The following is a 24,965-nucleotide window of genomic DNA, read 5'->3' on the forward strand; positions in this document are numbered from 1 at the left end:
TCAAATGGAGTTAGTCCATTTTCAGTTGGGGTTATTCTCATGTACATTTTTACCAGATCTATACATTCTGGCCAGGTCCTTCCTGTTTGCTCCATAGTTTTTCGTAGCCTTAATTTCACCGTACCGTTTGCTCTTTCCACTAACCCTGCACTTTGTGGATGGTACGAGCAGTGATTTTTTAATGTTATTCCTAAGTGTTGCGCTAGGTATGTTATCACATCATTTACAAAGTGTGAGTCATTATCACTGTATATTATTCTGGGGATGCCATGCTGTGGGATGATGTTTTTGCATATAGCTTTAGCTACTGTTATAGCATCTGCCTTTCTGCTTGGGATAATCTCCACCCATTTGGAGAATGGGCATATCAGAACCAAACAATATTGGAAGTTATTTTTTTTATTTAATTCAATAAAATCCATGTGTATTATTTCAAACGGGTGTTCAGCTCTCGGGAATACACCGCGTTTTGGTCTGACGTTTCCTTGGGAGTTATGTTTACAGCAGATTAAGCATGATCTACAAAAAAATTTTTGAGTATGAATTGAATCCTATTGTATAGAAATGTTGATGTATCCCTTCAACCATCCCTCCTGTTGAGACATGGCAAGGCCCATGACTCAAAATGGCCGCTGTTTTGTACAGGTTTCGTGGTAGTACAGGTTTGTTGTTTAGGTGATATATGCCGTTTTGTATTTGTGCTCCATTTTTTAACCATAGCTGTTTTTCTGATGTTGGTGAATTTGCTTGCATATCTATTAAAATTTCATTAGATATTTGTTCGATTTCCTCGTTTGGTTTCTGATGGACTATGGTGTATATGCCATATTGTCCTGTTGCTGCTTCTTTGGCTGTTTTATCAGCAAATGCATTGCCTTTGCTTACTCTGTCCGTTTTCTTTGTATGCGATGCACATTTGCATACTGTGATTTTCTTTGGTAACAGGACTGCTTTAAGGAGTTCTTTTAATAAGTCTGCGTGCTCGACAGGTTTTCCTGTGGATGTGGTCATTCCTCTCCGTGACCATTGGGCTGCGAATAAATGTAGCGTGGAGAATGCATATTGACTATCAGTATATATAGTGACGCTCTGATCTTGTGCTATTTTGCATGCTTCTGTAACTTCTATAACTTCAGCCGTCTGGGCTGAGAGGTTCGAGGCTAATTTTTTCGCCTGTACAATTTCTTTGTCTGTGACCACAGCGAATCCTGTTTGTGTTTTTCCATCTGTGTACATTGTTTTTAACGTGATTCTCTGAGGTCCTAGTTTCTGAACCTTTTCATTGCAGAGTAAATCTGGTCCTGGGCTATGTTTAAACCTCAGGGTCACATGCATCTGGTCCGCATGTTGTTCTTGATACTGGCCTGTTTGTTTTTTCCTTGCAAACTTTAGGAGTTGTTCTCCAGTGTGAGTGGGGTCTGGTTGAGGCATGTCGAGGGACCAGTAGTAACAAGGTTCGCTATGATTCTGCACCACTAGTGTGTCGACAGCCTCCCCTTTTCCCACTGCGACCATTCCTTTAGAGGTAGGAACTATAGATATTTTCATAGCTAAGAGTCAGTCTCTCCCTAACAGGTTGACTGGACACTCAGGACAGATTACCACTGAACTTCGGGTTTCCTCTCCTGATTGTGAATCTCGTATCCATAGCGGTTTGGACGTGCGATGACAGTTAAGCTGTCCATTTGCGGATTTCACAAAAATACGTCCATTTGATGGTGTTAAACCAGGCATGTGTTGTTTTAAAACTGTTTTGTCTGCACCTGAATCACATAAAAATGTGATGGGTTTTCCGTTTACTTCCAATTCTCTTGTGGGTTTTTCATGATCTCCCGAGAAATGTAATAATACTTCTGTAAGATCTAGTATGGGTGTCTCGTCCACACTACCTTGATCCTTTCCTCCCTTTTCCTTCTCTAGTCATCTATTGTGAAATGGGTTATGTGAGGGTGGCTGTTTGTATTCTTCGTCATGTTGGTCAGAGTTGTCTTCTGCTCTGCAGTCTCGTGCATAGTGTCCTTTTTTGCCACACCTCCAACAGCTGTCATCCCTGCTTCCGGGGTAGCGCAGTGGAGCCCATCCTCCTCTGCCTCTGCCTCTCCCCCTTCCTCCACGCCCCCTGCCTCTGGGCGGGCCGAGGAAAAAGACTTGTGATGGTTCCTCATAGTCTAATAGGTATGTGGCTGCTGTTTCTGCCGTCTTTTTCTTTTTTATAATACTTTGGGCGTGTTGAGCCCAGTTCATACACGGGACGAGTCCGTCTGTCGGGTGGTTGACATTGTGTTTTTTGATAAAGTCAGCTATGCTCTGGTGGAGGCCTGACATCAGAGCCTGTTTTAGTTGTTGTTGATATGGGCCATCTGCGTTATTGTCGTCGTGTAGTCCGCTGTTCTGTCTGAACACTCCCTCCAGTCTTGTCCTGTATTCATGTACGTCCTCTCCTTCTTTTTGTCTACATTGTGCTATTTTAGCGTAGTCTGGTCTCCGTCGGAATACTTCGGTCATGCTGTCATACACGGGTTGTATCTGGGCATTTAGTTCTGCTGTACCGTAGCCTAGGACGTTACCATCCGCTGCTTTCCCTGTGTACACTCTTCTTACTCTATTCCAATTATATGTGAGACATCTTTTAAACGTTTGTTCTACTTCTATGCCATTTAGGCGGTAGGAGTCTCTTAACTGTTTATGTCTCTCTATCCAACTCTCCACATCAGTGACATAGTCTCCTAAGCTTTTACATGCCTCAGCGCATTCACTCTCCGTCCATGGTCTGTATACGTCAATAGTTTGTTCTTGGTCACCGTTTATGCCGAAACGAGGGTTAGCCACCGCCAATAGGGGGTATGTTTCAGTGTTATATTTTGGTGGGGGGTCGGGTCCTGTGCCACAGCCTTCACATTCGTTGCTTTTTTGTGTTATGCCGTATTTTTCTTTATAGGCTGTCAACACTGGATACGTGCCAGTTGCCCTAGCTGTCTGACTTCTAGTTTTCATGGGACTAGTTAGTCTAGCTGCAGTCGGGCCTATTTCGTTTATCACTCTTTGTTCCTCTTCTTTTTCCTGTTGTCTCTGGCGCTCCTCTCCTGCGTCTAATCTTTCCAACTCTCTAACTGCTCTCTCTGCTTCTTCCCTCCGCTGTCGATATATATCAGACGGGGGTCCTGTCTCTTCATCCTGATTTATGACTGCCGTAGCTTGCAGCGTAGTACGCTTATCTCTCCCTGCTTTTTTCCTTTTTTTTACTTGCTCTAACCATTTTCTAGCTACACTTAACTGTTCTTCCTTTCGCCGCTTGTTTTTCCCTGTCTTTCCCGACACACTCAGTATCAATCCTTCTACTACTTTCTTACATTGCCCTTCCATTAATCTTCCGTCAAAATCAAACTTTTTCTTCCAGTTATCTAGGAATCTGGTGCTGCCTGGATATGCCCGTTCCATAAACTTGGCATCTCCCTCTAAGGCAGGCTTACTGTTTTCACTCCCCATTATGTCAATATTCTTTGTGTCCTTTACAGACTACGTGTCTTTTTCAGGACCTATTTTCCTTAATCCACTACTATGTGTACTTTAACAGACCACAGGATTACGTTTACACCGTTAGGTTTCCTCCTGTGCTGTTGTTTCCACTAGTGGCATTCACACACACACACACACACACACACACACACACACACACACACACACACACACACACACACACACACACACACACACACACACACACACTCGCTCGAGCTCTCTGTTAACCTCCCTCACGGCGGAGTTACCTAATTTCGCATTCACGGTTATAGAGCCGTACTCTTTCCTTACTTTTAGCGTTGTTTCTGTCTCCCTGGGTGATTCAGGATCCCGTCAATCGTCGTCCACCGAGGGGAGTTCAGACGTTATAGCACCGGCCTGGCCACGAATTCACGCCCCAGGTCTTTTTGCAGGCATCCTAGATGTCCTGGCTGTTGACAGACTCCGGTGTGTCCTCTCCCTCCTCACTGGGCGGCGATATCTTGGGATCCGGCTCGAAGGACCAAGTTGTATGTTAGGTTCAGAACTATAACATCGCGCTGATAGGATGAGAATCAAACCCACAGTCAGACAAAACAAGGCTTGGACCCAAATCTGAGTTTTACTTGCAGCAAGGGAAGACCGTGCAGGTCTTAGAGTTGTAAGCTCTTCACCTGGCATCAGCCAACTCCAACACAGACTTCCCTCTTTGCTCCTTTTATTGTATACATGGGGTTATAAAACAGCATGTGGTCTCTTTGCCTCCTATATGGGTATGTTTGCTTTTAACATCCATTTGCTTTTAACCTATGTGTGCTAAACTAGATAAGTCAGTTCCTCCTCCCCCGAGGGGCCATATACTGCAAGAGAGGAACTCCTGGAATGTGCATGCAGTATGAGACATTTCATCTAAAGTTTTATGCATAGACTAACGGAAACTTTACACACATAACTAACTTAATTTACACACTGACAATGAGTTACTATTTTTCCTAACAGCAGTGAAAGCATCTTTGTTGGCGATCATTGGGCAGAACCATGATGAATCCAGCTGTACAGTCACATTCCTGTCCAAGTTGTCCGTCCTGAGGCGCTTCAGGGACGAGGAACAAAGACGCTCTGTGGACGAGGACGGAGTCCGACCGACTCCTCAACAACTGGCTGTCTTCTCTACCGATCTCATGTTCTCGGTGTGGACAATCCGTTTATCTCAAGTCAAGAGTTTCCAAAATGTCATGCGTTACACATCCTTAACCTTGATAAGCCTTCATCCTCCTCCTCCTCCTTCACTCCACCCCTCAGTCCTCCTGCTGCAGCTCAGAGAAAACCTCGCCGGACAGCCGTCCTCCGTCTTTCACTCTCCGTGCTGTCCGTCCTTCACCATCCTCCTCTACCTCCCCGTTTCCTCCCTCCCGGCGGTGTGAAGGTCGCTCCGGGTCTCTGCGATGTGGTGGTGGCTGCTGGGCGCGCTGAGCAGCGTGCTGCTGCTGGTCATTCTCTTCTTCGTCGCCACCGGGCAGCGCTACAAGGTGTTCAGTGAGAAGAGCCTGAGGCCTCCGGCAGCTCTGGTCACCGACAACAAGCAGAGGGACGAGCGGCTGAAGAAAGGTAAAAGAAAATGCAGAAGTATGCAGCTTTGTGGTCCCCAGAGGATAAACTCCACCGACCGTAGTGGTCCTTCCACGTCACCTTGAATGTCAACGTTTTCACTTATTCAGGGTAAAAGCTCGACTTCTAACTGAATGATTGGCTTTTAAAGTTTGTGCTGACATGAATTAATTTTTGTCACTTTTCTTTAAGTGCCATGAGCAGAGTGAAATGTTGTGTGGATTAAAATAAATCTGAGGTCCCCAGAGGATGAACTCTAGCGAGCCTGGTGGTCCTTCGACTTCACCTTCAGTGTCTCTAGTGGACCAAAGTTTTCACCTGTTCAGTGAAACAGCTCGAAATCCAACAGATGAAAGAGCACTAAAAGAACTCCTAGATTCCTTATTTTTTTGTTTTGTTTTTGGTTCAGCAGGAAATGTCTTGGCAATTATTGGATGGATTGGGTTTTTTTTGCTCTTGGTGTTCGAGGCTGAACAGGATGAATTGCAATAACTGTTTAAAACCTTCATTTGATGAAGGCGAGGGATGGAAAAGCAATAACTGTGTCCCAATTCAGGGGACGCATCCTTCAGGGGACGCATCCTTCGGAGGACGCATCCTTCGGGGGACGTATCCTTTGGAAGACACATCCTTCACCGTGAAGGCCGAACCAAAATAATCTAGTCTACTTTTTTGCGTCAGCACTTGTTCCTGCCGTTACCGTAGCGCTGCTCTTGTCGCCTAGCAACCTTGGAAGCGTCAGAACTGGTCACAGAAAACTCTGACATCCAGAAAAGTTTTCATTCATGTTTATCATTTGATGGAGGAGATGGAGGAGATGGGGAGGTGTCACCGCCGGCGTGTCATTGAGGACCACGGCTCACAATAATGCAAACATGAGCTACTTAACAACAGCTGGTGTTTGTCTGATGTCAGTATGATTTTATATTTAAAATAACAAGCGGTGGAATTTAATAAAGTGCATTAACTCACTGTACATGGTAGTCACTGGAAAGCACTGGTAATAATAATAATAATAATAATAATAATAATAATAATAATAATAATAATAATAATAATAATAACAACCACTGCAGATGAAACTACCAACAGTATATGAAGTCACAACTTTACCACAAATTGAATTAAAGCAAACAAACACGTGGTAACGATGTTCCCGTCAAACTCAGCTGGAGCTTCTTTAGTGCTAATTAGAAAATGTTTTACAGCTTCAAATGTGGATTTAGTTTCCAAGTAACAAAACATTTAATGTAAATTTGAAGTTGATTACAAACAGTCCAGGACGAAGGAAACCAAGATACTTGAACTGTACCCGAGCTCCCCCTCTACTTTTCTGGATATTCACTACAGTGGAACAGCTCGTGCACAGTTGGACCTTCTGTTGTGTTTAATCTTCAACACGTTAACGAACCCTCCGTCCGACCGAGCTGCCGTGTCTCCTGCAGGCTTTCGTGCGGACCGCGTGCCCCCCGCTCTGGACGCCGTGGTGATCGGCAGCGGGATGGGAGGCCTGACGGCGGCTGCTCTCCTGTCCAAAGCCGGGAAGAAGGTGCTCGTGCTGGAGCAACATGACCAGGCCGGAGGCTGCACACACACCTTCCAGAACAAGGGCTTTGAGTTTGATGTGGGTGAGTCAGCACAAAAAAAAAAAAAACTTGACGGAAGTTCTCTGCAGCGATGAAACTTTAAACTGCAACCCTGGAAGGATTTTTCTAACGTGTTGGTGAATTATTTCACCCAGACTGTGGGTTCTCTAACATTTACAGAGGTTCACGTTCTAAAAACAGAAGGACATACGTAAACATGCAGACCTTCATTCTGCATGAAGAAAACGACTGCAACGCACGTCACGTTTCTTTCTCTGTCCAGCTGTGAATTCCTAAATAACGTGATCATCTAAATAAGAGGGCAGATTTAATTTCACTTTTCTTCTGATCGTCACTGAATGAAGACCGTATGAGGATAAATCTCTTGACTGAAAACAGCTGTGACCTCCGACTGCCTCCACCAGGTATCCACTACCTGGGCCAGCTGCATGAGAACAGCATGCTGAAGGTGGCTCTGGACCAGATCACGGAGGGACAGCTGCAGTTCACCAGGCTGGAGCAGCACTTCGACACGCTGGTCCTCGGCCCTCCCGACCAGCGCAGGTACAGATCCTCTCCTGGTTACAGGGCGGCCGAGGATCGGCACGCTTCCGTCTTTCTTCCTCGTTTGCCTCCTCTGACATCTCACGTGCACTTGTTCTCAGGGAATACCGCATCCACGCGGGGAAGACTGAGATGGCAGCCAGCCTGAAGAAGCAGTTCCCGGGAGAGGGGGAAGCCATCGATGAGTTCATGAGACTGATGAAGGTAGAGAGGGAGGAGGGGAACCATCAGCATGAAGTAATGACTGATGAGGAAGAGGAGACGAGATGGTGAGGCAGAAAGAGAATAATAAAAGAGTTGTAGTTGTTAAATGGAGAAAGTAGAAATGTTAACACTAAGAACATATGAAGGGCAGACAGAGCTGCAATACCAGCGAGTGCCACTAGAGGTCGGCTCCAAAAAGCCTCCGGCTCCATAGACTCCCATTCAACTTCTCTCATCAAATCCAAAGTGAATAAAATGTGTCCATCAGTTATCTCGGTGTTGTTAGCTAAAGTCACTCCTTCTTATTAGTTTTCTGGAGGTCCATCTGAAAATAATCCCTCATTCATTAGAAAAGAAGATTCAAGAAGACCTGTTTTTGGGGGCGTGTCTGTTTGATTGACAGGCCTGTGGTGCAGTCAGGTTACAGCTATCGGTGGGCGGGACGTAGTATCCTCAGGTTTCCAATCAGATCAGTCAGATCCACCGCTGGCTCCTCCCCCAGCTCATCCAAATATGGTCACTTCCTGCTCCAAACCGCTCCGAACTAGCAAAGATGGTGACGGACAGAATCTGAACTGGAGGCTTCATAACGTTCACAAACCAACGATGACATCACTGATGGATCATGACCTCACTGATGGTTGGAGAGAGACACATAACACATGACTGATTTATGGCTGATTTAAGCCCCCACAAGAGTTCATCATTTTTTTTTATTTATTGGTTCCCAGGAACCTGCTAGTGAAGAAGTGTAACATTCAGGGAACTGCTGCTTTCTTTACACTGAAAACTATGAAGGTGTTTGTGACAATAACTCCATTTATAAAATCATCTTTCCTGCCAAACACTTGAACTGGTTGATAAGAAGAACACGAATGACTCGGACTAATAACTGTGGTTGTGTGTCCTCCTGCAGCTCGCCTCACGCAGGACGCCTCTCATTGCCATGCTGAAGATCGTCCCTTATTGGCTGGTTCACTTCCTGGTTCGGACCGGCCTGCTGGATCGCATATCGTCCGTGTTTCGCCTGGCAACGAGCAGCCACTCGGAGGTCATGTCCCGCCTCACTCAGAACAAAGACCTGCAGACGTTATCGGCCTACTTATTCTACGGTGCGGGACACGCTCACACACACACACACACACACACACACACACACACACACACACACACACACACACACACACACACACACACACACACACACACCGGACGTCCCTGTCACTATCCCCTCCTCCTCCTGCAGGTGTCCCTCCCAAAGACTCCAGCTTCCTCATCAACGCTCTCCTGCTGCACCACTACAAGCGTGGTGCGTACTACCCTCGGGGGGGCGCCAGTGAGTTCGCCTTCCACATGATCCCCGTCATTCAGCATGCGGGTGGAGACGTGCTGGTCAGAGCTCCCGTCCAACGAGTCCTCGTCAACCGGCAGGGGGACGCCTGTGGTGAGTAAAGACTGCGGTGGGTGTCAACAGTGGCCACGAAGAGTTCATTTCCATCTGCAGCTTTCTGGCAGAAGTCTCAATGTCATCAGGTGAATGCTGGGAAATGTGCACCTGGAAAACTTCAGGTGTCTCTGGAACTGCTAATATTGTGTGTGTGTGTGTGTGTGTGTGTGTGTGTGTGTGTGTGTGTGTGTGTGTGTGTGTGTGTGTGTGTGTGTGTGTGTGTGTGTGTGTGTGTGTTAGGTGTGACGGTGCTCAAAGGACATGAGGAGATGGAGGTCCACGCCCCCGTCGTCATTTCCAACGCCGGAATCTTCAACACCTTCCAGAAGTTTCTACCTCGGCAAATTCAGCACAAACAGGGTCAGAGAACGCGGCCCGACATCAGCACATATCTCCTCGTATCTCCTAGTCTTCATCACGGCTTCGTGTGTGTGTGTGTGTGTGTGTGTGTGTGTGTGTGTGTGTGTGTGTGTGTGTGTGTGTGTGTGTGTGTGTGTGTGTGTGTGTGTGTGTGTGTGTGTGTGTGTGTGTGCAGAGGTCCAGTCTCTGCTGGGCATGGTGCGTCATGGCATGGGTTCCTTCTTGGTCTTCGTCGGTCTGGATGGAACCAAAGAGGAGCTCGGCATCGTTTCCACTAACTTCTGGATGTATAAAGACAACGACTTGGACCCGCTGTAGGTGTTCTCCCTCCTCCTTCTCCCTCCTCCTTTGAATCGATCCGTGTTCATTTCCTCGTATTGAACGAACATGTTGTGTGTTTTTGCGTCTCCACTGTTTGTCTATGACGAACTGTGGATGAAGGATGGAGAAATACGCCTCTCTGAGCAGAGAAGAGGTTCTGGGAAACATTCCCATGATGTTCATCACGTTCCCGTCGGCTAAAGACCCCACGGCCAGCACACGACACCCAGGTAACGCTCACCCGCATGGAGGCAGGTGCCCCCGCCGGCCGCTGGATCACTCAGCCTCACGTATTAAACCTGTCTTCCGGGTGATCACCAACAGAGACCTCCACAATCTTTAGTGGAATGGTACATTTCTTTAACGTGACTTTCTTCTGCCTTTCTTTGGTCACCTTATAAACATCTGCGAAGGTTCATCTCACCAGCGACGCATCAGGTTTTCTATTGAAGCTTTGGCTACTTCACTTCAAATTTTTGGGGAAACAATGGCTCTTCAGTTGGACCCAGAATCTGAAACTCTGGAGTAATGAAGGTTTCTGATGGGTTTTACTGGAAAGAGAGGATTAAAGGAGGAGTTTCAGAGGTGTAATAAAAGTTGTGCTGGAGTTTCCGGAGTGTAAACGAACCAAGTCCTAAACAGCCGTCGTCATCGTCGTTACTCTGAACTCAGATTCAGTTGCAGCTTCAGCTCCTGAACAGGTTTCGTTCTAACCGATAGTACAAGTTACTGCTGTTGGTAAAAAGTTAAGAATGTCAACATTTGTAGTTAACAATACAGAAAAAACACACTTCAATCCGTTCATTACGCATAATAACGATTTTAAACTTGGTTTTACAATTTTTGAATGACAGACCTACTCTGCAGGTCCTACTGCCAGTTTATGTTGAATCCGGGTCAACAAAAATTATTCGACCATTAACATATTAGAAAGTTTCATTTGAATGTATAAACTAATCAGTTTTAGCGACTGGAGTGAGAAAACCCGCCAGCAGGTACGACATTCAAAAAGATTAACGGTTAAACGAATGGAATGTTTTGTGACACCCTCTCTAATCCCCTTCCCATCTCTTCTCAGGTAAATCTTGCATGACGTTGCTCACCATGGCTCGCTACGAGTGGTTCGAGGAATGGGAGGGGACAAAGCTTGGCAAGAGGGGACAGGACTACCTGGATCTGAAAAACAGCATGGCCCAAGAGCTGCTGGACTGGGCTCTGACCAGGTTCCCTCAACTGCGAGACAAGGTGTGTGTCTGTGATTTCACGCAGTTGTTACGTTGCAGAACTTCTGTGATCTATCCCTGAATAATGATAGTAGGTATCACAGTCTGTATGTAAACGTGTTCGTAGCTTCCAGGTCTGAAAAATGAGGCTGATGCAGAAGTGCCTTAAGCTGCAATACCACCGAGTACCACTAGAGGTCAGCTCCAAATGGTGTCATTTGCTAGTCCCACCTACTTCTTATTAGTTTTCTGGTTGTCCATCTAAAAATAATGGAAACACTAATTAAATATTAAGCTTAAAAAAAGCTGTATTTTGGGGGGCGTGTTTGATTGACAGGTGTGTGGTGCAGTCAGGTTTCGGCTGTAGGTGGGCGGGGTGTAGTATCATTGGGTTCCCAGTCAGATTGAGTCAGATCTACCGCTGGCTCCTCCCCACCTCGTCCAAATATGGTAACTTCTGGCTTCAAAACAAGACTGGATAGAAAAGTGTTCATAGCTTCCAGGTCTGAAAAATGGTTCCCATGCAGAAGTGTCTTAAGCTGCAATACCAGCGAGTGCCACTAGAGGTCGGCTCCAAAAAGCCTCCGGCTCCATAGACTCCCATTCAACTTCTCTCATCAAATCCAAAGTGAATAAAATGTGTCCATCAGTTATCTCGGTGTTGTTAGCTAAAGTCACTCCTTCTTCTTAGTTTTCTGGAGGTCCATCTGAAAATAATCCCTCATTCATTAGAAAAGAAGATTCAAGAAGACCTGGTTTTGGGGGCGTGTCTGTTTGATTGACAGAGTGCAGTCAGGTTACAGCTATCGGTGGGCGGGACGTAGTATCGTCAGGTTTAAGGTAAGGGTAAGGTAGTTACTTTATTAATCCCCGAGGGGAAATTTTTTCACTACAGCAGCATACAGGAAGCAATAAGATAATAATAGAACAATAGAAAGCAATAAAATAGCAGTAAAATATCAGTAAAAATATAAAATATAAAATGCACAGTTTATACAGTACAGTATATATCTATATATATTATATACAAACAACCAAGAAACACAGACAACAGTGTTATTGTTGTGTGATGGATTTTGCCAGAGGTGAGTTATTGTACAGTCTTATTGCGGTCGGCAGGAATGATCTCCTGTATCTGGAATGATCTCCTTTATCTAGAATGATCTCCTGTATCTGGAATGATCTCCTGTATCAGGAATGATCTCCTGTATCAGGAATGATCTCCTGTATCAGGAATGATCTCCTGTATCAGGAATGATCTCCTGTATCTGGAATGATCTCCTGTATCAGGAATGATCTCCTGTATCAGGAATGATCTCCTGTATCAGGAATAATCTCCTGTATCAGGAATGATCTCCTGTATCTAGAATGATCTCCTGTATCAGGAATGATCTCCTGTATCAGGAATGATCTCCTGTATCTGGAATGATCTCCTGTATCTGTCCTTGTGACAGCAGCTGGAGGAGTCTTTTGGAGAACGTCCTCCTCTGTCCCTGCAGCAGGTGGTTGAGAGGGTGGTCAGGATTATCCAATATGGATAATAGTTTGTTCAGCATCCTCCTCTCCACCACCTTTTCCAGGCTGTCCAGTTTGTAGCCGATGATGGAGCCGGCCTTCTTAACCAGTTTGTTAAGTCTGTTGGTGTCTCCGGCTCCAATGCTGCTCCCCCAGCAGACCACAAGAAGTACAGTTCACTGGCCACAACAGACTGGTAGAACATCTCCAACATCTCGCTGCACACATTGAAGGATCGAAGTTTCCTCAGAAAAAAGAGTCGACTCATCACCTTCTTGTAGACAGCATTGATGTTGGTCTTCCATTTCAGTCTGTTGTCTATGGACACACCCAGGTACTTGTACTCCTCAACCATGTCCACCTCCTCTCCCAGAACTCTCAGCGGTTGTGGAGCCGTCGTCTTCCTCCTGAAGTCGACCACCATCTCTCTGGTCTTGGCCACGTTCAGGAGCAGGTGATTTCTTCCCGCCCACTCCACAAAGTCCTCCACTACTGCCCTGTACTCCTCCTCCCGTCAATCCTTTATACATCCTACCACTGCAGAGTCATCAGAGAACTTCTGCAGATGGCAGGACTTCTTTCTTTCTTTCTTTCTTTCCGATCAGATTGAGTCAAACATGGAGTGAACTACATGTAAACCAAGAATTATCCGGTTTGTGTTTTTTTGCTTGTGCTTTACAATAAATAAAACCTGTTCTGGTGTCAACATTCAATTTCCTCCAGAAGTCTGTGCGATATAAACTCTGTGTGGATGTCATGGGGCTGGCCAGGATACATCGAAGATTGTTTGATTTTTCTAAAAATAAAATATATGTATGTGTGTGTGTGTGTGTGTGTGTGTGTGTGTGTGTGTGTGTGTGTGTGTGTGTGTGTTCAGGTGGTAATGGTGGACGCCGCCACCCCTCTGACTAACGTCCATTATCTGGGTGCTCCGAGAGGTGAGATGTACGGTGCCGAACACAACCTGGAGCGCTTCAACCCAGAAACAGTTGCTAATACGCGACCACAGACGCCGATCAACGGGCTCTACTTAACAGGTGAGGTGACCAGCATCGCTTCAGACGCTAACAGCATTTTGCTTCCTTCTGATCTGCGACCTCAGCGACCCGGTTTCTGAATCACGTGACTGTGAGGACGTACCGGCTGTAACACGCGTGTCCGTGTCCGCAGGTCAGGACGTGTTCTGTAACGGGATGGCCGGAGCTCTGCACGGCGGACTGCTCTGCGCCTCCGCTGTCCTCAATCAGATCCTCTACATCGACCTTCTGGCCCTGAAGACCCGCCTCAAATACAAACGGACCAATCACAAGCAGACCTAGTAGTGGAAGATCAGTCTGAATGATTTCTCTATTTTTTATGTCGCTTCTGTAATTATAATTTTTTTTTTTTGCATTTTCTTGGAAACGCTGCCGAGTCGGGAATGATGTTTGCAGTAGCCTCGAGGCCGCAGGGAGCTCGTAACGCCTTCTACTCTCATCGCAGTCCGACCCTGAAGAAAGACACGTTCTGGTTCGTTTCTCTTGGACGGTGAAGATTAAAAGTACTCGAAGCGTGTCGGCAGAGCGCTGGCTGGAAATAAATAAAATCTCAAAACAGAGGATTTAGGAATTTTTTAAACCTGCTGCCAACTGACTTAATGATAATCCGGTAATTGACCTCAATTAAACCACCTGCATTACCACAACTTCAAGTTTTTAAACTACAAAACTCTTCTTTTTCTTGTTGACACGAGAGTCCAAGTTTTTTTTTTTTTTTTTATATCCTGAGAATGAATGAAAGAATAAACAGAGAGGAGACGGAAACACGGAGAAAGTAAAAGCAGGTGATTTAAAGAAAAAGGTGAAAGGAGGAAAACTGAAGAACTTAGAAACTGAAGATGAATGGAAACCGCAACAGGAAGAAAACATCAGCTGATGGAACCGACTGTGTGAATACAAATAAAGGTCAAGAAAAAGAAGAACTGTGTCTTCATTTCTAACAATGTGTTACCGTGATGTCAGGTCAACAATCACACTCCTGTCTTGAAATTTCAAATTCATTGTTAATATAAGTTATTGGGTCATAAATGATTTCACAAATCAATCTGATCTAAAGCTCCACTTAACCTTCAGGGCTTTAAATGTCATTTGCAGCCAGTAAAATAAAATTTCACACAAAAAAAAGACGTTGCATTTTATGTTAGTATTTCTCTGATCTATGCAACATCCATCCATTGTCTGCTTATCAGGGGTCAGAGGTCGTGGTGGCAGCAGATTGAGCAAATTAGTCCAGATGTTCCTCTCCCCAGCAACCAGATGTGATGTATAATCACTGTAGGATGTCCTGTTATCATTTTACTATATAATAAGGAAGACAAGAAAGCCTGACACAACAAAAAACATTTTCAAATACAAAAATGAATATTTTACGCACATGATATATAAGGCTTTAAGTTCACAATACTTCCAATTACGTAACATTTTTCGTTTCTGTTTCAGACCAAGGATTGTGATTGAATGATAGTTTTGGTGGACACAGCGTTTACAAAGCAGCTTGTCGTGACTTGGGCTTCTTCCAAGTATTTGCGTATGTAAAAATGTATCGGCTTATTTGGATGATTTGCAAAACCCAAATAATCAAATTACAAAAAAAAAAAAAAAAAAAAACGTCTTCATGTTTCCAGTTTGCCTTCTTCCAGCCTTAAAAGAGTAACATGTTTGCATATGTTTTTGCACCAGAGAATATAGAATTTTTCAACTAATGTACATTGAAGAGGAACACAAACAACATATTTATATCAGAGTTATTTATCAGCCCCAAACTTAGTGCCTTGGAATCTGCATCAGAGGTTATTAAATACATTCTGGTATTACCAGCTTCTAAAACTACGAGTACCCATTGCATCAGGAGACGTTTAAATCAATGAGAAAAACATAACGGGTATACAAATTGTAAATGGCATTATAACTTCTTTACATTTAGACAATAAAAACACGAGACAATATAGAATAATAACAATAATCAAAAAGGGTTATCTTGGTAAAAACAAATGAAAGTTCAACACATGATGAATGAAACAGCAGAATTAGAAAGCAAGAGCCTGAGGCTCAAGGGTCAAACATATCTTGTATTATACTTCTTGACATCATTTTCACAACACAAATCATCTCTTCTGTAACATGAATTCATCTTGACTCCTCTCTGTGTGTGTGCAGTTGGTCGTTCTGTAAGCTGCTCAGCAACATGACCGATGGTTCAAAATGATCTACATGCATTTACTTTAAAAACAAAACAATTGAAAGATGAACTTCCACAGTGTGTTTGCTGCTTGCTGGTTTCGCCTGACTACCTACAGTCCTGCTTTTTTTATTCAAATTAAACTCTTGCCATGCAAATGTTGGTGCAGCTTTACTAAATGGTTTCTCTACAGGAACCCTTGTTATAACTTTACATAATCATCAGATAATATGATGTTAGAATTATATAAACTGAGATCTTGCTGCTCAATCCATCTCCATCTTTCAGCTGTGACACCGGACAGTCCTTCATTGTGTCTCGTCCCCACGGCAACCCACTGTAATTTTCATGTTCAAAATCTGGGTGTTATTTTTGACTCATCTTTTAAATTAGATCTCCAGATTAAATCTGTTGTCAAAGTCTGTTTTCTTTCAGCTGATCCACTTCACCGATGTTCAAAAGCCGTTTAAAAACCTTTTTATTTTCACTGGCCGATCCGCTTTGATCTGTACTTTTTACTTTTGTGATTTGTGTTCGCTCATCTTGATTTTGATCTTACTTATTTTTATTAATCCAGTCTTTTCCAATGCATGACTGTTTGTCTTTGAGCAGCACTTTGAGCAACCTTTGTTGTGTTTTAAATGTGCTGTACAAATTCATTTTGATTGATTGATTGATAATTCATCATCATTTTAATTTTAGGATTTATGCAGACAACAGTAGAAAGCAAGTTGCATTCCTATTTTTGATTGTTCAGCATGTATTTTGGTATTTTATGCATTCTTAAGAGGAAAGGGACAAAAATCAAAACAAAGCTGTGGACAAACTGAGAACTTTGTAGTTCATAAAGAGTAAATAGTTCTTGAATCACTACAATCTACAAAGTAATCAGAGACGTTATTTGAATAGGAGTTAAACCAACTCTTTGTAGCCATATGTAAATAATATGTTGGGGACTATTTTTGCATTAAATGCAAACTGTTTTTATTTACATAGAAACATGACGATAAACAGCTTTTGGAATTTCGTGCAGTACGTTGACCACTGAGTTGACCTGCGGGACATCACGGAGGTAAGACGTCCTCTCTGGAAGAAGGTTTTTGTTAATATTGCTCACATGATGCAGTTTGTTCATGTTGACAAAGTGAGGTTCTTCAAGCAAAGTAGAAAAGAGCATGAAGGGGAACTTGTGTCGTTTATGACGTCATGAATATTCTGAGGATTTCAATGCAATATCATGAAGGTTTATTTGGCAGCTGTACAGCATACAGTACATTTCTACAAGTGTCATTTTCTAATGGGGAAAGTAGAAAGATAGACATATTTTTCCCTATTGAGAATTTACTGAAAATATTCTGTGTGTTTCAGGATGTGGCGCTCTGGTGAACCCTCGAACACCGGAGGAAATGAGAACTGTGTCGCACTCCATTCTGGTACTTGGTTCGACTGGAGTTGCAATAATGCTGCAGTGTTTGTCTGCTCAGACGGTGAGAGAAACAGATTATAATATCTGATGTTATAGTATATAATATCATTGATCCTTTGATCTGCATTAACCTGCATCGACTTGGCCAGCATCAGGAACCAAGCTGAGAATGATCACATTCAAAGTATGTCCTAGAACCGAGTGACGTGGATCGGCCTCTACAGAGACCCGTGGAAGTGGTCTGACGGGACGCCCATTTCATTTGGAATCAGGCACCTGCTCCTTCAGTTTCGGCTCGTTGAAAAACCTCCTGATGGGCGTGTGTTTTGCCGTTCCCATGTGAACTTTGTTCTTTGCTAGCGATTTTAAGCTACAATAACATCAGCGAGCTCTGGCTACATACTTTCTGAACAAAGCAAATCGCTGCTCTGCGGCAGATTTTAGATGGCAATGCCAGTCAAAGCAAACAGCCAATTGCAGCACATGACACACGATTTAAACTGCAAAGACTTTTTATGGGTTAAAATAAAATATAGGCAGACTCTTACTTCCAATCAGCACCAATGAAATGAAAATGAGTATGAAATAGACCAAGATAAAGAGATAAGGAACCTCATATTAGGTCATTTTAATAATGGCAGATTTAGCCACGCCCCTAATCTTGGCGGGTCCAGGTGGAAAGCAAAGGCAGGGGGAAACAATACAGGGGCAGACAATACATTATACATTTGTATTAACTGTTGGTTATCCAATTCAAACACTTCCTTTCTGGATTTTACTGTCGTTACTTATTTGTTGTAAATAATACAACCCTGTAGGGAGCAGGTAACCTTCTCAGTTCCAATGTCATATTTACAGGGACTAAGAGACAAACCAACGGAGCGGAGACAGACTTCGATCCACTCAGGGCGCCGCATGGACTTTAAATAAAACATGAAACCAGCTTTGTTGCCGAGCGGTTCTGTTTCTCCGGTCGTTTCCATCTCGGCAGTGCCTGAGTCAGCCGGACTTCCGGCTGATCCAAAAAATGGGCAAAGAGATGCTGAGGTGGTCCACGTTGTAGACGATACTTATTCTATTTGGACTTTTGCGGGGGAACTGAAGCCGTTACATCTCTCTCTCCAGAGCCACCAGACTCCTTTGACAAAATCAGTCATTTTACCCAACACTTCCTGGTTTATCGCTGCCTCCATTGGTCAGTTTGTTTGCCTGATTGTGTGTCTTTGGTTTTAGTTTAGATCCGAACTGAGAAGCTAAAACACCACCAAAGTCACACAGTAACACAAACACGACTACTCGTCTGTACGCAGTCACGTTTAGGAAACCGAACCAGGATTTCACGGTGCCGTGGCTCCATCACCGAGCTCGGCTGGGAACACTCCTTCGTTGGTTGGTTGGTTTGTTGGTTTGTTGGTTTGTGTTTCTCAGATGAGTCGGAGACTGGAGGACTTCGGCCTGAGTAAAGACGTGAGGCTGAGCTGGAGGAAGCAGCCCGATGGAAAGATCTTCCACTCTGACGAAAAAGAGGAGAGGAAAACGAAGGAAGAGATTACTTGCAGCCTTCCATGAATTTATTTGACCAATTAATTACTAGTGTTGTGTTTTTTGCAACTTTGTTTGTTTATCCTGAAGAATATTCATTCACGTTATGTAATGTTTTTGTGCTGTAGTCAGCAGTTTGTACCTTTTAGATGAGTAACCTGCATGCACAACATTTTCCATTTTTTCAACTTTTTAAATATTATGTCAGTGAACTTTGCAAAGCGGCAGAAAGTGTACAGAAAAGATTCCAGGCTGCAGTTGAATTTGGAGGCAGGTCTGCCATGTTCAGAGTCATGCAGGTATCTCAGCATGTGGCTTTTTACACAATGTGTGCAGAGATACGGCCGACGTGCTGGAGCCAGATGAAGACGTGTCAGAGGACATTTACCATCATCAATCTCCACGAGCGCTTCAGGGTTGGTTTGCATTGAAGGTTCCACGATCTCCTGAAAAAAAAACGCCAGCCTGCGGTGAAGTGCAAAGGAACACCTGCTCACTGAAGTTTCATTTAGTGTCTTGTACAGAAATAACACATCTCGGACCGTGGAGCTGCAGAATCATCAAGACTGCAAGACCAGAACTGAATGTTATTCAGGCCTTTATAAAAACCTGATTGATACTTTTAAACTTTAATACTCTTTCTGTGTAGTGTTTAATTCTATGTCCTGCTATGAATGCAGTTGCTTATGTGTGTTTGTGTTTGTGTATGTGCGTGCATATGTGTGCATTATATATCTTTGAGTTCTAGGTGCAGCTCCCTGATGAGCTACTGAGGGTATGAATGTGTGGGTGTATCCTATATTACATTACATTACATTACATTTAGCTGACGCTTTTATCCAAAGCGACTTACAATAAGTGCATTTCAACCATGAGGGTACAAAACCCAGAACAACAACAATTAAGAAAGTACAATTTTCTTCAAGATAGCCAAACTTCAAAGTGCTATAAGTAAGTGCCATTTTAGGTGCTACTAAAGTGCTACCTATTCAAGGTAAATATAAGTGCTGCCTTGCTCCGCCCATGCTCTCTCTCACCTTCCTGGCACCAGATGTGGTCTTCAGTTTGATTGTCATGTTAATTATTATTATTTTGTGTTAGGTAATAAAAGGTCACCTTTTTTTTTTCACATCGAACTCGGTGTTGTGTCCCTCCTTATGTTGCGACTTTCGAGCCAGTCATAACAATAGTTGTAGGAAGGCTGTTTAATGTTCAATATTTGTTCAGTTCTGTCCAATCATCATCCACCAGTGACGTCACTACGTTGGTATGTGAACGTTATGAAGCCTCCAGTTCAGTTTCTGTCCGTCACCATCTTGTTAGTTCGGAGCGGTTTGGAGCAGGAAGTGACCATATTTGGACGAGCTGGGGGAGGAGCCAGCGGTGGATCTGACCGATCTGATTGGAAACCTGACGATACTACGTCCCGCCCACCGATAGCTGTAACCTGACTGCACCACAGGCCTGTCAATCAAACAGACACGCCCCCAAAAACAGGTCTTCTTGAATCTTCTTTTCTAATGAATGAGGGATTATTTTCAGATGGACCTCCAGAAAACTAAGAAGAAGGAGTGACTTTAGCTAACAACACCGAGATAACTGATGGACACATTTGATTCACTTTTTGTTTACTGTTTGTTTTTTTCTTTAGTTTCATTTGGAGCTCCTCCAATTGCAACATTCATAACTAGAAATGATATGCACAGCTAAAGTATTACAGAAAATGAACCAGGGAGGCGGGATGTTACTGTAATGCAACGTTAACACTTCCTTAAACAGGTCACATGACATGAGTGGCTGCTCAGTGACTCACTGAACATTCAAACCCTGTTTGTTTCTAAATAGTGAGTTAACGGCTTCCAATCCGAACGGACCAGTGCTGTCATGAGCAGCAAGAAGGTTCTGGGTTCCAAACTGATTTCTGTGAGGAATTTGCATGTTTCAAAAGTCCAAAGATATTCATGTTGGGTTCTTCAGTGATGTGACACCCTGACTGAACGCTCCCTCGAAGAGTGTTTGTGATGTTAGCGGTTTAGGTTGTGGTCAAGCTGAATGATGGGAGTAGCATAGCTAATACATTGTGCAGATAGTCTGTTTGTGTGTGTGTGTGTGTGTGTGTGTGTGTGTGTGTGTGTGTGTGTGTGTGTGTGTGTGTGTGTGTGTGTGTGTATTTATTAATTGCTCTTATTTTTTTCTAAAATAATTATTTTCACTGCTTTTCACTCAGCAAGACTTCCAAATTAAAAAAAGTGAAAAGTGGTTTGAAAAAGATGGTGAAATTTCAAAATCAGATCATGTCAAAATAAAGCCTTTTTTTTCACATGTTTATTTCAACAAAGGTTTATAAAAGTTGTCGATTCGCTCAGAACATCACTGAGCTTCCACAACCAAATCGTTATGTTGTGACCAGAGCTGTAGTTTTTATTCATTCCTCTTGTGACACACAAAAGGTGACCTGCATGATTTACAGTTTTATCACTACTTAATATTAACCAGTCTTTAGCTTTTAAATGTATATTGCCTTTACAAAAAGCTGTATTTTCTTTTTTTTTCTTCTCCTGAAACAAAATAAACACATTGTCATGACACTTTTCTGTTTCCTATCAACATTTTTCTTTTACACTCGTTCTGTAGCTTCACTATTGTTTTCCAAAACTGATACGCAACTACAAAAGGGAATACAAAATAAAGGGAATGTCCAAATTAATTAACTGTTGCTATCTTAATGACATAACACACTGCAGGTAACACAACAGGTGGAGTCACATTCCTGTAGAAACTTCCGTGTTTCCGCGATCCGCGATGGAGCCAACTTCTGGCTCAGGAGGAGAGGAGATTAATCTCCTCGCTGAACATTGGGCTCCAGCCCCATACGGACTTGTATATTGTGTTTTCTCTGCCTCCTGTGTGTCAGTGTTTGGTGAGATTAAAGGACTTCCTGGTTCGAAAAGAAACCTCTTCCTACTGTGTCTGGGTCCGTTACAACACCATATCGCAACAAACACTGCAGGCCTCACAACAGGTGGAGTCACATTCCTGTAGGAACTTCCGTGTGTCTGTATATTTCCAGTAAAATGAACGAATATTGTTGGCAGAGATTTCTGGAGCATCAGCGTTCTTTCATCCATCACCTGTATAAAAGGACGACCTGCATGCCTGACAGTCAGAGCTCTCAGCCGTCCCTGATCAGAAGAGCCAGGTGAGTCCACACACTGAGGACATGACTTCTATCTAACAACTTCTCATCACAAATAATGTTTCAAATAAATGTCTCAACACCTGTTGGATGGAACAGAATTATAAAATGAAAACAAATTGTGAAGCAAACTTTTAATGTGAACTATTTATCCTGCCGTCATGGTGAACTGACGCTGACGGTACAATAGGTGAGTCTGCTCCGTGCTGTGGCGTCTCAGCAGGTGGTCACCATGAATCCTTTGGACATTTTGGATGTGGCCAACGGGGGGTTGGGCACGGGACTTTCACTTGCTTCATTGATTGCTAAAACAATACCGACACACCGGCAGTGCACCGTCCAGCTGACCAATGAGAGTTCCAGATACACTCTGTCTAACGCCAGGTAACGGTTTCTCCGTACGTTGTCCTCTTATCTTAAACTATGTTCTCCCACCGCTCAGATTGTCTCCACTTCCTGTCTTCAGGGTTTACATGGACAGTGGACGCTGCACCGTTCCGTTGCCGCCTGCCATTCGGCCGTCCTCAACCGGAGAGGCGCTTTTCACGAAGACCCCGAACACTGCTCGAGGATCCGTCGGCGTCTTCACGTACGATCTCTTCAACAACGACGCCAAAGTGTCCTCGGAGAAGCTCGCCGTCCTGTACCTGGTGCCGTTTGACCTCAACCTGAAGTCCATTGTCTACGCGGTGGGCGTCTTCGGCGTAGGCACAGAGTGCAATCGGCAACTTCTTCGCGAGATGTCCAATAACACGAGCGCGGCATTCGTCCGAGGGAAAGCGAAGGCTGGCGGTCTCACACACAGCAACGAAACGGTCACCATCTTGGCAATGATGTCGGACTGCCCCACATCCGTCATCAAGCTGCAAGTCAGCGATTCCTGATAAACAATTTTCAAACTTACTTTTAAAAAAGTAAATGCATCTTTTCACAAATGATGTTTGTGGTTTTGTATTCTAATCGATAATATGACTTTAATATGTTGCATCAAATCAATATTGATCTGTCAGCTGATTCATGTTCTTCACTGTGAACTATAATAAACACATTTATGTTTGCATCAGTATCTATCAGTTATTGCTGAGCTGTCAAGAATAGTCACTGTATTCATTTTCATTTAGCGCCATCAGGCCAAAGGTGAAGATTTGTCCAATACTTAAAATCCCTGAGAACTTTACAATTCAATTCAATTTTATTTATATAGCGCCAAATCACAACACAGGTTATTTCACAGCACTTAACACATTAAAGTCCTTACAGCAAGACGTTACAATATTGCACCCGACCCACCACCTCCGCATCAATACAGATTGTGGCATCACGAGAGGCCAGGTAGTGGATGGGTGCTACATCCCCGTTGTAGATCGGCAGCCACACCACAAAATGGCCACCGATCTACAAACTGCAGCTCCCAGAATGCCTCACCACTCACCCAGGTGTGAGTGTTTAAGCCACCTGATTGAGGAAGGACTTAAAGGCTGCAGGAAGCAGACAACAGGAGCACATGGCTGGAAGGAGGACCGAAAGCACAAGTAGACTGGAGGACTGCCTAAAGGAGAGGACAGAACCAGACTGAAGAGGAACTAAACGAATCGAGGACACTCTAAATTGACTCTTATTTCTAACATTATTCATTTTAACAACCCCTTAACTCCACTTGGATGCTTTTGGTTGTTTTGCACTTTTGTTTGGATAAAAAGAGTTACCTGAGTTGTGGGGTTATAGAAGAATAAAACTTCACCTTTTTCTGGGAACCTTTTGCTTTTTGCCTGTTTGTTCATTCCCTTGCACCACCCCACCCTGGCCGCACTTGTGACTTCTCATGACGTTACAAGACACAACGCTGATCTAAAGTTAGGCAGTTGAATCTTCTGCAAGAATGTTAATAACCACAAAGTTGTTGTTATGTCAGCAGCAACCACTCCAGAAAAAAAAAAAACACAGGCAAAAAATCCCAGTAATGTCTGGCGTCAGGTGGCACCTTCACAAAATGTCGCCACCCGTCTTCATTTAGAAACCTGCGGGAGTCCAAAGGGATTCGGGAGTTTTAGATTATAATCCATCTGTGGAGACCACATCAACTTTTGTAGAGGAGTTTAAAGGAAGTTGTAAAGATGTGTGCATATTAATACATACTATTTTGACTTTTTTTTTTGTTCCATTATATATTTTGATTTTCATCAGATGGCCTGTCGCTGCTTATTTTTGTCACTTTTGGGACTCCATAATGACTCCAAAACAACATGGACATGGAAATATTTCAAGTTTGTAAGTCACTTTTTATGTAAACTGACAAAATTGTGCAGTAATTACAGCAAATAATGTTGCTAATACCAACATACTAATTTTATTTTCATGCTAACAAGCTGGTGATTATCATATATAATACTTATGTTTAGTTAAGTATTTAAGCAGGTTTAATATTTACTGTAACACAATCATGAATTGTGTATTTGGAGGAATCTCGTCTGACGTTACGGTGAGCGTATTGCATCACTTCCTGTCTACAAACATTGTGACTAGTGTTATTCTCTCTGCTATTTCAGCTTCTTTTCCTGAATTCTACGTATCTTAACTCTCTCTACACTTCTTCTAATCTCAAGTTAAAACTCACGCTTGCTCTTCTTGAGCAATTCTACTGTTAAATATTTGACCAACGTTCACTTAACTTGGCGTTTTGGTACTCCTAGCTTGGCAGTTAGCGATGTCTTCCCTCTCTCCCTCCACCTCTTCTTGTTTTTCCTGCTCAGTGTGACATGTTTAGTTACGACCCTGCCTCCCTTAATGATAATGCTACCTGTCAGATGTCAGGTATATATAACACAGATATATATATATATATATATATATCTTATTAATATATTAATATAATAACTATTATCAATATAATAATATTGACGTGGACAACGACAGCCTCAGTTCTACTTTCAGCTCATTATTAGATTCTGTAGGCTTTTCTCAGAATGTAAATAAACCCCGTCACCGTGGTAACCACACCCTCCATCTGGTTCTGTCATATGGAAACTGAAAATTTAATTGTATTTCCTCAAAACCCTGTTTTGTCGGACCACTTCTTATTAACATCTGAAGTTACAATAATGGTCTACACAGCATGTGAGAATAAATCCCACTACAGTAGATGTCTGTCAGATGATGCCGTGTCCAAGTTTAAAGAAGCAGTTACATGCTTATCCTCTTCGATGCCGTGTGTTAAAGCAGTGGAAGACATCTACGTTGATCTTAGTCCCACACAAGTGGA

The 24,965-nt window shown here is 43.4% G+C and overlaps 1 protein-coding gene across 5 annotated transcripts; it reads left to right on the plus strand.

Annotated features, from left to right (window-relative positions):
* The first annotated feature begins 968 nt into the window (after positions 1–968).
* LOC138614149 (all-trans-retinol 13,14-reductase-like) lies at positions 969–14,260 on the plus strand. 5 transcript variants are annotated; one of them, XM_069687392.1, is made up of 13 exons: positions 969–2,175; positions 4,498–5,106; positions 6,552–6,734; positions 7,058–7,256; positions 7,358–7,460; positions 8,377–8,572; positions 8,707–8,904; positions 9,148–9,267; positions 9,443–9,581; positions 9,709–9,818; positions 10,667–10,833; positions 13,204–13,363; positions 13,497–14,260. In XM_069687392.1, exons 2-13 carry the CDS (start codon positions 4,944–4,946, stop codon positions 13,643–13,645), a joined length of 1,887 nt encoding a protein of 628 aa, XP_069543493.1. In that variant the 5' UTR covers positions 969–2,175; positions 4,498–4,943; the 3' UTR covers positions 13,646–14,260. The 5 variants fall into 5 exon arrangements, with proteins under 5 accessions (XP_069543493.1, XP_069543491.1, XP_069543492.1 ...); XM_069687393.1 differs by lacking the exon at positions 969–2,175 and having other exon boundaries at positions 4,437–4,688; positions 4,801–5,106; XM_069687390.1 differs by lacking the exon at positions 4,498–5,106.
* Positions 14,261–24,965: the final 10,705 nt, after the last annotated feature.

This window comes from Brachyistius frenatus, unplaced genomic scaffold (assembly GCF_029030835.1).
Source record: "Brachyistius frenatus isolate BFR_SWC_R1_liver_20210118 unplaced genomic scaffold, ASM2903083v1 Contig_459, whole genome shotgun sequence".
In the NCBI taxonomy this organism is placed as follows: domain Eukaryota; kingdom Metazoa; phylum Chordata; class Actinopteri; family Embiotocidae; genus Brachyistius; species Brachyistius frenatus.